The following is a 13036-nucleotide window of genomic DNA, read 5'->3' as shown; positions in this document are numbered from 1 at the left end:
ATCCCGCCCCAGCGCGGCCTTTCTCGCGTCACGTGTCGGGAAGAGTCCTGTGTCACGTGAGGCCCAGGTGGCGGCGGAGCTACGGCGAGAGAGTGAGAGGAAGAAGGGGAAGCCGGAAGGGGCGCGAGTGAAGCTTGGTGGAGAAGACAGCTCCCCAGAGGGCGAGGGGTGCGCGTGCGCTCGCTTCTCCCCGCTAACTCGGCCCCGTCGCCCTCCCTCGCGGCCAGGTGATAGCTGGGCCGGGCCTGTGGCGCGCTGCCTGGGGCGAGAGGAGCGCGCGCCCTGCCCTCGCGCGCCGCGCTGGCCGCCCCTCCCCCTCGTCCCGTCCGTCCCGTCGCGACCCGTCCCCTCGGGTGCCGCCGGCCGGGTGCTGAGGCGAATCGGCCGCAGCGGGGACATTTTCTGACTCTCGTTCCCTGCCCCGGCTGCCCTTTCCACTCCTTCGCGGGGCCGGCCGCCCCTCCGGCCCCAGGATGCAGAATGTGATTAACACGGTGAAGGGAAAGGCACTGGAAGTGGCTGAGTACCTGAACCCGGTCCTCAAGGTAAGCCGGCCGTGCGAGGGGCTGGCGGGCACACGCTTGGCTCTGCAGGGACCGAGGACCTGGCGCCGGGGTGTCACTGTGGTGTCCGGCGGGTAGCGGTGTAGCCAGCTGGTGAGGGTGGTACGCGGGAAAGGGGCAGCCCCCTACCGCGGTCTTACTCTGTTCTCGGAGCAACGCTCCGTGAGTCTGTACTCTTGTCTACTCCCGTCGGAATTCAGCTCCTCGAGGTACCTTGGGTTGGAAGGTGGTCCGCAGCTAGGTGGGTTTGAGAACGTTAAATCTTAACATCGGAAATCTTTTGAACTTTTAAAAGAAGGATTATTTGCTTATCTTAAATCAGTGTTTGATACTAAAATGACATGTCACTTTTTTCCTTTCAAATTTCATAGTAAGTCTCATAATTAGGAGTTTGAAATAGTTGTGAATGAGGTCGCAGCTTTGTTAGATTTCAAAAGAACAAGGTGAAATTTGCAACATTTTTTTTCACTACCATTGATCCCAGTTTACAGGCAAAGGCCCCCTTTTTCAGGTTTTGAAATAGCTGCAACTAGTTCATCTTGGACTTGAGCAACCTGACCATTCTAAATACATAATTTTATTTTACATTGGCAATAACAGCATTTTAAAAGTAATAATTGTGACATATTATCTATTAAACCGGTGGCTGATTTCTTATTTTCAAAGATGAATTTCTCGAAGTGCATTCGAGTTTTTCTTTTATAACTCTTTCAGGGTAATTTTTTTGTTATTGTAACTGTATTTTTCCTTTCTAAAAAGCGAGCAATGATGAAAAATAAATGAATAAGAATTTCTTGCTTAAGTGTTTTTTTCTGTAAGTTTTAAATTAAGATTTTACATTTCTTAGTGTGGGGATGAAATACCCTTGGAAATGGTTCCTCTTTATTCAGGAAGTTACTCTGGTATTTTAAAATTTTACTTTACTGCCTTTTCAGGACAATGGGAAATGTTAATCCTGTGTTTTTAAATACTTATTTCTAAGAATTGTTTAAAATTATACCTTTTTGGGCCAAGTTTAAAAAAAATTTATAAATGAGAACTCCAACACTTGCTATGCCTATATATTTGTTTAGTGTGAAACCCATCCTAATTAAGATTATTCAGTCTATTGAAATTGAAAATGATTTTGACATTTAAATCAAGTGATTCTTATGCATATTATGCCATCTCTTCAGAAACATGTCTAACTAGGCATACAGTATTTAAATAATACATGCTTATTAAAACTTTTTAGTTTCAGGGAGAGAGGAGCAAGAGTAAAAGACCTCTTAAACATGAAACTGCTATTGTATTGACCAGTTGTATTTTACTGAACTTAGAACAAAAGGTTATGTTTTTAGGAAGCGTTCTACTTGTTCACCAAACTGAAAAAATGTCTTAGCTTCTTAGTATGTAGTTCTAGTAATAAGGAAAAAAGAATTAATGACCCTCTTCTTGTTCTTCCCTGTGCAAACTTCCCTGTTTACAAAACTAATTCTTGTATTGATAGTTTCCTACTAGACATGGGAAGGCAAGGAGAAAAAACTAAATTCCTGGGAAAGATAGAATGATTTCTTCTTAGGAAGTAAAAGTTAAGAAAAATCGTGGTTTGAAAGGCATATGTATAGTGAAAGCCAAAGTCTCTACAGGGATCTTCAAGCCTATACTTGTTTTGTGGGTGGTGTTTAGTCGCAGAGTTGGTTCTGACGGTTTTGTGACCCCATGGCCTGTAGCCTACCAGGCTCTTCTGTCTGTGGGATTTCTCAGGCAAGAATACTGGAGTGGGTTGCCATTTTCTACTACAGGCAATCTTGCTGACCTAGGGGTTGAACTGGAGTCTCCTGCATTGGCAGGCAGATTCTTTTAACACTGAGCTGCCAGGGAAGCCCATACTGGTTTGATAAAGGGTCCTATCTCACTCCTGCTCACTTTTGCTTAAAAACCAGTCTAACCTCTATATTATCTATCAAGAGCTCTCAAAAAAAAAAAAACAAAAGAACTCTCTTGCCTTGGATTTTGCATTTGCTCTGAAATGCTCTTCAGCATTTGGCTGTTTCTTTTTCTTAAGGTCTCTACTGTCTAGTCACCCAGCAGTGAAGTCTTTGTTCCCTCACCATCCTATTTGAAATAACCATCTCTCTCTTTCCACCTCCACTAGTATCCTGTCTGCCTTATTTTTCTTCCTGGTATTGATCACCATTTGGCTTTTCTCCCTGCACTAGAGTTTAAACTTCTTATGAAGACAAGGATGCATTTGGTCTATTTTATTCACTGTATGTCCCTATTACACAAATAGTACCTAGTATATATTATTTGATATTTTTTGAATCAGTAATGTTCATAAATGGATCTTTGTTTTTGTAGATTTCTACCATAAAATCTTATGTAAAACTTAAACTTTAGAAAAATTTGATAAGTAACATCCTTGCTTTAGGGAGAGTATAATGTATACTATATTGATGGAGATGAAAATAATGGAAGAGTATTAAATGGTTTAGGACTTCTAGATTTGGTTTCTAATATTACTCAATTTCAGTGAGACATTGGCTGAATTGTAAGATGTCTAAACATCTTAAGATATTTTTACTTGTAAAATAATGATATTTGGTCATTTTACAAAATTATTTTGAGATTTAGTGTTTGTATAAACCTTTGAATGTTTTTCCAAAGAGCTTTGCTCTAATGTAGCATTGATCACACTGTATTTTAATTATTTTCATGTCTGTTTCCTCTGCTACATAATCCTGAGGTCAGGTACCAGTGACAGATTCTTTTTTTGTCATTCCATTACCTAGATGGGTGCCAGGCAAATAGTTGCCCACAAATGTTTGTTCAATTGAAAGTGAGACAGTGTAATACTGTTGTTCTTTTTACTCTCTTTAGGAATCAAAGTTTAAGGAAACAGGAGTTATCACCCCAGAAGAGGTGAGTATTGAAGATATTATAAAGCTGTTATATTCTACAGTTACAGAAAACTGGGTGACTTTTTTGCTTTATAAGAAAACATCTTGAAATTTAATCTTGATTTGAGTAAAATTAGATCCTGTTGACTGTATTAGCAATCTTGTAAGGATTTCTACTTCCCATAAAAGAAAGTGTAACTTCCCTCCCAGTTTGTCATTTCTCATACTTTTCTATAGTTCCTCTTTATTTAAAAATGAGGGTGGGAGAAGAAATGGAAAAGACTCCTGTAGTCATTTATCCTTCAATCATATTTGTATTATATTGAGCTGTGCATTGGACTCTGTTATTTGTTGTGTCTTGATTCTTTCTACCCCAAACATGAGTATTCACGGCTTTCCATTTGAAAACTTTGGCTTGATTCTTGGATATTAAGTTTTCTATCAGTATTCAGCTTACATATTTTATTGCTACATACTTAACACTGATTTTTTTCACCATTCTTTCACTTTTTCTACTAGCCAAACAATAGTATCTGCTTAATACTGAAACTCATGGCTCTTTTATAGACCAATTGTGTTTTATTGACCTTTTAACATAAAATTATGTTTTGAGGAATCATTTTGCATGTTCATGAAGCCTATATAATAAAAGTTTTCTTTTTCTTTAGATAATTTATTTTGTTGTCTTCAGAGAAATAAATTCTGGTCTAAAAATCCTTTTGGACTCCAGTTTTATGAGTAGTTACAGTTACATCACATTTATTTTTTATTGTTGATGAATGGCAAATAATTTAAGCTTCACCTTTAGCTCTCATTAAAAGTACCAGTCATTGGCAATGGAAGTTAGCTCACTGTTTTGAAAGAAACATTTTGAAATGAGCTATGTTACATGATCATGTTGTAAATTTCAAGACCTGAAGTCAAAGAATTAACTGATTTTTCAGTTTTCAGTTGTGATGCAATCTCTTCAGTCCCAAATCCTTTTAAGTTCAAAGAATGGTGTGCTGAACCGACAGTTACATCTAAAATTGTCTTTATTTTTAGTGAAAACACATGGTGGTACTGACAAAACCTGGAAGGCCTGCCTTCTGGACCCATTTTATCCCTCCTATTCTGACTTGGACAAATCAAGCTATCTAGGCACAGGCCTCATGTTTCCTCATTTCAAGATGAGGAGTTTTGTCTTGACATTCTCTAAAGGACCTGTCTGCCTTAGATATCATAAGTTTAATACCTTGAATGCCAAGTAAAACTGAGTTTTGAGCTTAAGGATAGTATTGATGTTCTTGCCAGGTATAATTTAGACATGAGTCTTAAAACTCGGTATCTGAAATAAAGAGCAGAGATGATTGTATGCTGTTTTTCTTATTTTTGGCTTTATCTCCTCTATGTGAAAGTGACATTGATGAATGGATAGCTGGAGTTAGAGATGCAAGCCTGTGGTTATTGAATAGGATTAAGCCGTTTTAAAACAGCTACTAATCCTACATTGCACTTAATTGTATCATGAAGTGAGTTATAAATTTTCCCCTTTTTAAAAAAATGCGCAGCAAAAACTAGCTCAGTTGGGTACCAACCACATAATCCTGGATTGAGAATAGAGCACAATTATAGGATTTAGTTTAGAATGAGCCTAGAGGAAGAAGAAGGAAGATCAGAAGACATAAAATGCTTTGTTGTTGTTCATTTGCTAAGTCGTGTCCAGCTCTTTGTGACTCCATAAACTCCAGCATTCCAGGCTTCCCTGTCCTTTACTGTCTCCTAGAGTTTGCTCAAACTCATGTCCATTGAGTCAATGATGTTACCTAACCATCTCATTCTCTGCCACCCGCTTCTCTTCCTCCCCTCAGTCTTCCCCAACATCGGGGTCTTTTTCAATGAGTCAGCTCTTTGCTCAGGTGGCCAGAGTATTGGAGTTTCAGCATCAGTCCTTCCAGTGAATATTCAGGATTGATTTCGTTTAGGATTGACTGGTTTGATGGAAATACTATACTGATTTGATCTGTTGAGTTGTTTCCTTTTACTGTTTTTGGGCTTCTGGCTGTCAGCATTTAGCTGTCTTTTTGTTTTCATTGAGAGATGTGGAAGTATTGTGTTTAAAACAAGGGATAAGCATTAATATGGTACTTTTTGGACTAAAAATACTTTATTGTACAACATATATATGGCTTGAGTAAGTAGAGTACTAGTAATAAAGGATAGCTTGAAGAATAAAGCTGCTTATCAGAATGTTCACGTTAATTCCATCTTGTTAGAGTTATCCAGTGTTTAATCACTAAGAGTAAGCAGTACTGAGAATTTAGAAATTTGAATCTTTCATTTGAACATAGGAAGCGTGTAATAAAAATAATGGCCACCACTAACGAGAGCAAGAGTACCATATGCTAAATATCATTGTGGTGCTATGTTCTTCTATAGTTTTCCTTATCTTACAGTGTTTTTGTTATCTTTTCAATAGATGTCACCAGAGGTGCTAGGGAATAAATACTAGAGTCTTGTGACCTCGAAGCAATACTATTAAAGAATTTTAAAATTTTTAATTCTTTGTTTTGCTTGCATTTTGTTAATACTTTTGTGTTAGTGATGAATTAATTCCTGATAACCACAGAGTTGTTATGTAGCATCTGGTTGCAGTGACCCAAAATGCATAAAACTTGGGGAAGAGAGTATTGCTTTCCTTTGGGTTTTTGTCTTTACCTAATCACTTTAAATAGTCAATAAATTCTTTAAATAAAAGAGTAGAAACATTTTGTAAAGTTGCTGTTGAGAGTATGTTGTTAAATCTTGTTAATCTATCTTTTTAGAAGTTACAGAATTCTTAAGTTTTACTCTCAAATTGAAATAGGATATCACATATATAGATATATACTTTTCTCAGAAAGGCAATAGAAGATTAAAGATAATGTAATTTTTTTGCTATGTAATAAACATATGAACACTACATGATTTTAAGTTAGAACTGTTGTTGTGAAATAGAATTGGGAAAGTGTGTGTATTGCTTGAGTCAGGACACTGCAGTTATGCTTAACAGACTCATTTTCTGCTTTTAAGAATAAGCAGAATTTCTGTCTTGCAATTAAGATCAGTCCATGCTCACGTATAATGGAAATTTTCAGAAGGTTAAACTATTTCTTCCTGAGTCTGTTTTTCATTTTTGAAGAAAAACAAAAACTTGTACAATATTCAGCCTGACCAAAAAGTCCAAGATTTGTTAGGATTCAATTTCATAATTGTCATGTTGTTTTCCAATTCAATTCAAAAGCTTCTAACTTTTTCCCATTGGTTGGCAGTACATTTCTCTCTTTTATTAGTGATTGCTTTAACAGTGTGAAAAACTTTCAAAATTATGTTACTTAAATTTTTTTTAAAAATGAGGAAGAAAAACTGTACACTATGAGGTAATAAACTATTCTTTCATAATAGAACTGTGTTTATTTGGTAATTTTTTCAAAGATCTTCATTGAGTTTTCAACTGTTAGCAAGAATCTCTCTTCATTTTATTCACCCATAAAGTGGTTTTGGTGTTTTAAAATACTGTTGTATTACTTTTATTTATTTCATGATGCTGTATGCTTTTGGCATTATCTCATCCAGTGATTAAAATTGAATAAAAAATTAGTAGCACTCAATATTTTCTCTACCAAGATTAATTTGGACTTTTTTGGGTATTAAAATTTGTAGTTTTAATACATATTCAAAAATAAATCTTCAGGCTGTAGAGCACTTTGGTGCTGTTTACATTTTAATTGACTATTTTGTAACAAGATTGCACAAGATGATCCCTTTGGTATTCTGCCACCTTACTTTCAGTGATGTTCAGTTTTTCTTTTTTCCTTTTTTTCATATTTCTTCTAAATCTTGACTAGTTTGTGGCAGCTGGAGATCACTTAGTCCACCACTGTCCAACATGGCAATGGTAAGTACTCTTGATTGAGAAAAAAAGTTCATAAAAGGTATGACTTCATGAGTATGGCAGTTTACAAATAGATTGGTGCATGAAAATTAGAATAACCAGTTTAATTTTCCTCTTGTAGATTGTTCTTTTAAATAGTGCCCCAGTATTACTCAAAGTGAAATAACTAAAGAAAAATTGAACATTACACCTGTTTTGTTTTGCTGTGCTAACACAAGAGATGGACATCTTTGAGATCAGTGCCTTCCTTTGCCAGTATTCCCTTTCTTTAACAGTATTTAAAAAAGGTCAGTTCTTGTGGTAGGTCTTTAAAAAATATTTTCAAAAATTTAATAATTTTGATTATTTTTCAAATTAAAATATTGAATTTTTAATGACATTAATAGATACAGAATTTTTCAGAATCTCATGTTTCTTTACCATAAGAACTTCTTTGAAGTTCAAAAGTTTCTCCCCAATTTTAGGAATTTTAGCTCAAAAGTTGAGAGATTCATGATACCAAATAAAGTCTTGATTGGAAATCTATCTGTAACAGACTTTTCTAATTTTTGTTTTTCTCATTAACTTTTCTTTTAATTATAAATAATTTAAGCAACTTAGCAGTTCTCATAATGTATCTTTAAAATATCTGAATAATAATAGTTTCATTACTTTGAGTACTTAGGATAAAGCCACCTGGCAGTAGCTGAAGAAGTGATCTCAATACTGGCACACTATTTTATTTAGGCTAGAACTGTTTGGAATTATTATCTTATTTGGATATGAGTGGTTCAACTTGTTACATCTTTTTTTTCCCAGTGACACTTTTTCAGTTGTAGTTGAAAGGTAGAGTTTTGATTGGGGAGCAGGGATTTTAGGATTAACAAGGTTCTAATTGATAATGTTCTCTAAAGAGCTTAAGTAAACTATTTAAAATCACAGTTGGAACTCTATTTCATCTGTGGCCTGTTCTATTACCTTTAATTTTTATATTTTAACACATCCAAAATAGTTCTACTTCTCGAACATTGTTTCCTGTGTACCAAGAAAGGCTGAAATGTCAGGTTCATTTACTTTTATGTCTTGTCTTTCCTGTGTATATTTCTGTTCCATATTTTAAATTGTGTTCATATCATAGAAGCTCTCAGATTTATACTTTTCCCCACCTTCTAAATTGTTAAAACTGTATTTAGTTACATTCTGATCTACAGTATATCAATATATATTTCAAGTCAAATAGGTGTATAACATTTAAAATAATAAGTCATTTTGCAGGAAAAGAACTAAAGGATTTTCTTCAATACATATGTGATAGATATACATTTTCTTTATTCAGATTTGATTGTTGTAGTCCTTCGTTGTCTAATTATATAATTTATAGTATTATTTTAAGGGTTGATATCCATGGACAGAATCATTGTTTAGCAGATAGTATTTATAGTTCCCACTTCATGAATTATGGTTGAAATAATTTTATTGTAACTTAGAACTCAGTTATATCACAGTCCAGTGTTTATGCTTCCGACTGAACTGTTGGGGCTAGAGGAACAATTTATTTTAAATCTGTGCTAGAAGCCGACCATTTCTGTGCTATATGTTCATGTTTACAGGTGCCATCGTGACTGTATTATATCATCTTCCCTCAGAACTTCAGGCATTACCATTTCATTGTTGAGTTTGACGCTTGGGAATGGTCTAAAAAATCCTAGAAGCCTGACAGATTTTTGGGGGGCATTTACTAGGTTTATCTTGTGCTCAAATCTATGATTTGAAGTTTAGATGGAAGCTTAAGGCAACAGAACTCCAAATAATTTATATTTGTGACAAATACCACATGCCACCTCAGCTCCGACCAGTTCTAGTAAGAGTCAACTCAGAATAATCTTTGAAGAAATTCCTTAGTGAGATATTCCAGAGTAGCCCCCCAAATCAGAGATGTTATGCCTGGCTCTGACCCACAGAGGGTGCACTATTCAAGAGCAGGAGCCCCAGAGTAACTTGATCCTTGCTTCTTTATACCTTCTGGTTTTATGACTATGGGCAAGGTGACTTCTTTAAGCTTTTGTTTAACGTATAAAGTGGGGCTATTAATATTATTCACTTCTTAGATTTCTGGGGATTATATGAAAATAATGCATTTTGGAGTTCTAGATCCTGTACTTAATAGAAATAAAGTGAAAGTGTTAGTCGCTCAGTCCTGCCGGACTATTTGCAACCCCATGAACTGCAACCCACCAGGCTCCTCTGTCCATGGGATTTTCCAGGCAAGGGTAGTGGAGTGGGGTGCCATTTCCTTCTCCAGGGGATCTTCCTAACCCAGGGATCAAACCTGGGTCTTTTGCACTTCAAAAGACAGATTCTTTATCAACTAAGCTACCGGGAAGCACTCAGTAAAAGGTTTTATTGTTTATTTCTGTCATTATTATTCTCAGCATTATCATCTGGTGATTCAAAGCATCTTATCTCTGAGTTCCAGTTTTAATACAGGAGTATGAATGTGAATTTTGTCAACTACCTACTTTGTTATGCAACATCATACAGCTATTTTTCTGCCTCCTCTTGGTCTTATGATCAGCCCTACTTTAAAAATCTGGTTCAGATTATTTTTGTTTCAAGGAAGACATAATAGTTGCTTAATATAGTTCCGTATTATCCTTTTTTTAATTTAATCTAAATTCTCTTGGTCTGTCTGCAGTCTCTTAATACATTTCACTTAAATACATTTCATTTATATTATTGCTATGCTCTTCATTGCCCCAAGATACATCACTTTTTGGATCCTTCCCAAAGCAATCCTAAAATAGTTTTCTCAGGGGTGTGGGTTGTGTGGTGTTGAGATTAACGTGATATTTTCTGTTTTTGCCTTTTAAAATATTTTTTGTATTTTGGTTTTTAAAGGGCTACAGGGGAAGAATTGAAAGTGAAGGCTTACCTACCATCAGGCAAACAATTTTTGGTCACCAAAAATGGTAAGAATTATGTTGCATATATAATTAAAAAAAAACAAAACAACTTAGTACTTACTAAACTTTTTTTTTTTTTTTACTTTTTTATTGAAGGATAATTGCTTTACAGAATTTTGTTGTTTTCTGTTAAACCACCACATGAATCAGCCATAGGTATACATATATCCCCTCCCTTTTGAATCTCCCTCCCCATCCCACCCCTCTAGGTTTATACAGAGCCCCTGTTTGAGTTCCTGAGCCATACAGCAGATTACCATTGGCTGTCTATTTTACATATGGTAATGTAAGTTTCCATATTACTCTTTCCATACATCTCACCCTCTCCTCCCCTCTCCCCATGGGCATAAATCTATTCTCTATGTCTGTTTCTCCATTGCTGCTCTGTAAATTAATTCTTCAGAACCATTTTTCTAGATTCCGTATATGTGTGTTGTAATATGATATTTATCTTTCTCTTTCTGACTCACTACACTCTGTATAATAGTTTCTAGGGTCATCCACCTCATCAGAACTGACTCAAATGCATTCCTTTTATGGCTGAGTAATATTCCATTGTGTATATGTACCGCAACTTTATCCATTCATCTGTTGATGGGCTTGCTTCCATGTTATAGCTATTGTAAATAGTGCTGCAGTGAACAGTGGGATACATGTGGCTTTTTCAACCCTGGTTTCCTTGGTATATGCCTAGGAGTGGGATTGTGGGGTCATATGGTGGTTTTATTCCTAGTTTTTTAAGGAATCTCCATACTGTCTTCCATAGTGGCTGTATCAGTTTACATTCTCACCAACAGTGCAAGAACATTCCCTTTTCTCCACACCCTCTCCAGCATTTATTGTTTGTAGACTTTCTGATGATGGCCATTCTGACTGGTGTGAGGAGATATCTCATTGTGGTTTTGATTTGCATTTCTCTAATAATGAGTGATGTTGAGCATCTTTTCATGTGTTTGTTAGTCACCTGTATGTCTTCTTTGGAGAAATGTCTGTTTAGGTCTTTTTCCCGCTTTTTGATTGGGTTCTTTTCATCAGCATCTTGTAATTTTCTGTGTACATTTTTTTTTTTGTCTCCTTAGGTAAGTTTATTCCTAAATATTTAATTCTTTTTGTTGCGGTGGTAAATGGATTGACTCTTTAATTTCTCTTTCTGATTTTTCATGTTAGTATATAGAAATGCAAGTGATTTCTGTGTATTGATTTTGTATCCTGCAACTTTGTTAAATTCACTGATTAGCTCTAGTAATTTTCTGATACTGTCTTTAGGGTTTTCTATGTATAGTATCATGTCATCTACAAACAGTGACAGCTTTACTTCTTTTCTGATCAGGATTCCTTTTATTTCTTTTCCTTCTCTGACTGCTTTAGTTAGGAATTCCAGAACCATGTTGAATAGTAGTGACGAAAGTGGACACTTACCTTGTTCCTGATCTTACGGGGAAAGCTTTCAGTTTTTCACCAGTGAGCATAATGTTTGCTGTAGGCTTATCGTATATGGCCTTTACTGTGTTGAGGTAGATTCCTTCTGTGCCCGTTTTTTGAAGAGTTTTAATCATAAATGGGTGCTGAATTTTGTGTCAAAGGCTTTTTCTGCATCTATTGAGATGATCATATGGTTTTTATCTTTAAATTTGTTAATGTGGTGTATCACATTGAGTTATTTGCGTGTATTGAAGAATCCTTGCATTCCTGGAATAAACCCAACTTGATCATGGTGTATGAGCTTTTTTGGTGTGTTGCTGAATTGTTTGCTAAAATTTTGTTGAGGATTTTTGCATCTCTGTTCATCAGTGATATTGGCCTGTAGTTTTCTCTTTTCGTGTTGTCTTTGCCTGGTTTTGGTATCAGGATGATGGTGGCCCTGTAGAGTGAGTTTGGAAGTGTTCCTTCCTCTGCAATTTTTTGAAAGAGTTTTAGAAGAATAGGCATTAGCTCGTCTCTGAATGTTTGATAGAATTCTCCTGTGAAGCCATCTGGTCCTGGGCTTTTGTTTTTTGTGAGATTTTTGATCACAGCTTCAATTTCAGTGCTTGCAATTGGGTTCATAATTTCTATTTCTTCCTGGTTCACTCTTGGAAGATTGAACTTTTCTAAGAACCTGTCCATTTCTTCCAGGCTATCCATTTTATTGCCATATAGTTGTTCGTAATAGTCTCTCATAGTCCTTTGTATTTCTTCATTGTCTGTTGTAACTTCTCCTTTTTCATTTCTAATTTTGTTGATTTGATTCTTCTCTCTTTTGTTGTGGATGAATCTGGCTAAAGGTTTGTCAATTTTATCTTCTCAAAGAACCAGCTTTTAATTTTATTAATCTTTACTGTTATTTCTTTCATTTCTTTGTCATTTATTTCTGCTGGGATCTTTATGATTTCTTTCCTTCTACTAATTTTGGGGGTTTTTTGTTCTTCTGTTTTCAGTTGTTTTACTGTTTTCAGTTGTTCTAGGTGTAAAGTTAGGTTGTCTGTTTGGTTTTTTGTGTTTCTTGAGGTAGGATTGTATTGCTATAAACTTCCCTCTTAGAACTGCTTTTGCTGCATTCCCTAGGTTTTGAGTTGTGTTTTCATTGTCATTTGTTTCTAGAAATATTTTGGTTTCCCTTTTAATTTCTTCAGGAACATGTTGGTTATTTAGAAATGTGTTGTTTAATCTCCATGTGTTTGTGTTTCTTACACTTTTTTTCTTGTAATTGAAATCTAGTCTCATAGCATTGTGGTTGGAGAAGATGCTTGATATGAT

The 13036-nt window shown here is 35.8% G+C and overlaps 1 protein-coding gene across 1 annotated transcript in view; it reads left to right on the top strand.

The window, feature by feature from the left end:
* The first annotated feature begins 54 nt into the window (after positions 1 to 54).
* Positions 55 to 13036, top strand: part of ATG3 (autophagy related 3) — a 34589-nt gene continuing 21607 nt past the window's right edge. The window contains exons 1-4 of the mRNA XM_010852752.1: positions 55 to 545; positions 3426 to 3467; positions 7312 to 7361; positions 10236 to 10306. Coding sequence (XP_010851054.1) covers positions 474 to 545; positions 3426 to 3467; positions 7312 to 7361; positions 10236 to 10306 — 235 coding nt within the window. The 5' untranslated portion in view covers positions 55 to 473. The remainder of the gene's footprint in view (positions 546 to 3425; positions 3468 to 7311; positions 7362 to 10235; positions 10307 to 13036) is intronic.

This window comes from Bison bison, unplaced genomic scaffold, assembly GCF_000754665.1.
Source record: "Bison bison bison isolate TAMUID 2011002044 unplaced genomic scaffold, Bison_UMD1.0 scf7180017864314, whole genome shotgun sequence".
NCBI lineage: Eukaryota > Metazoa > Chordata > Mammalia > Artiodactyla > Bovidae > Bison > Bison bison.
The sequence above is the reverse complement of the archived record's forward strand: the minus strand, read 5'-3'. Positions and strand labels throughout refer to the sequence as shown.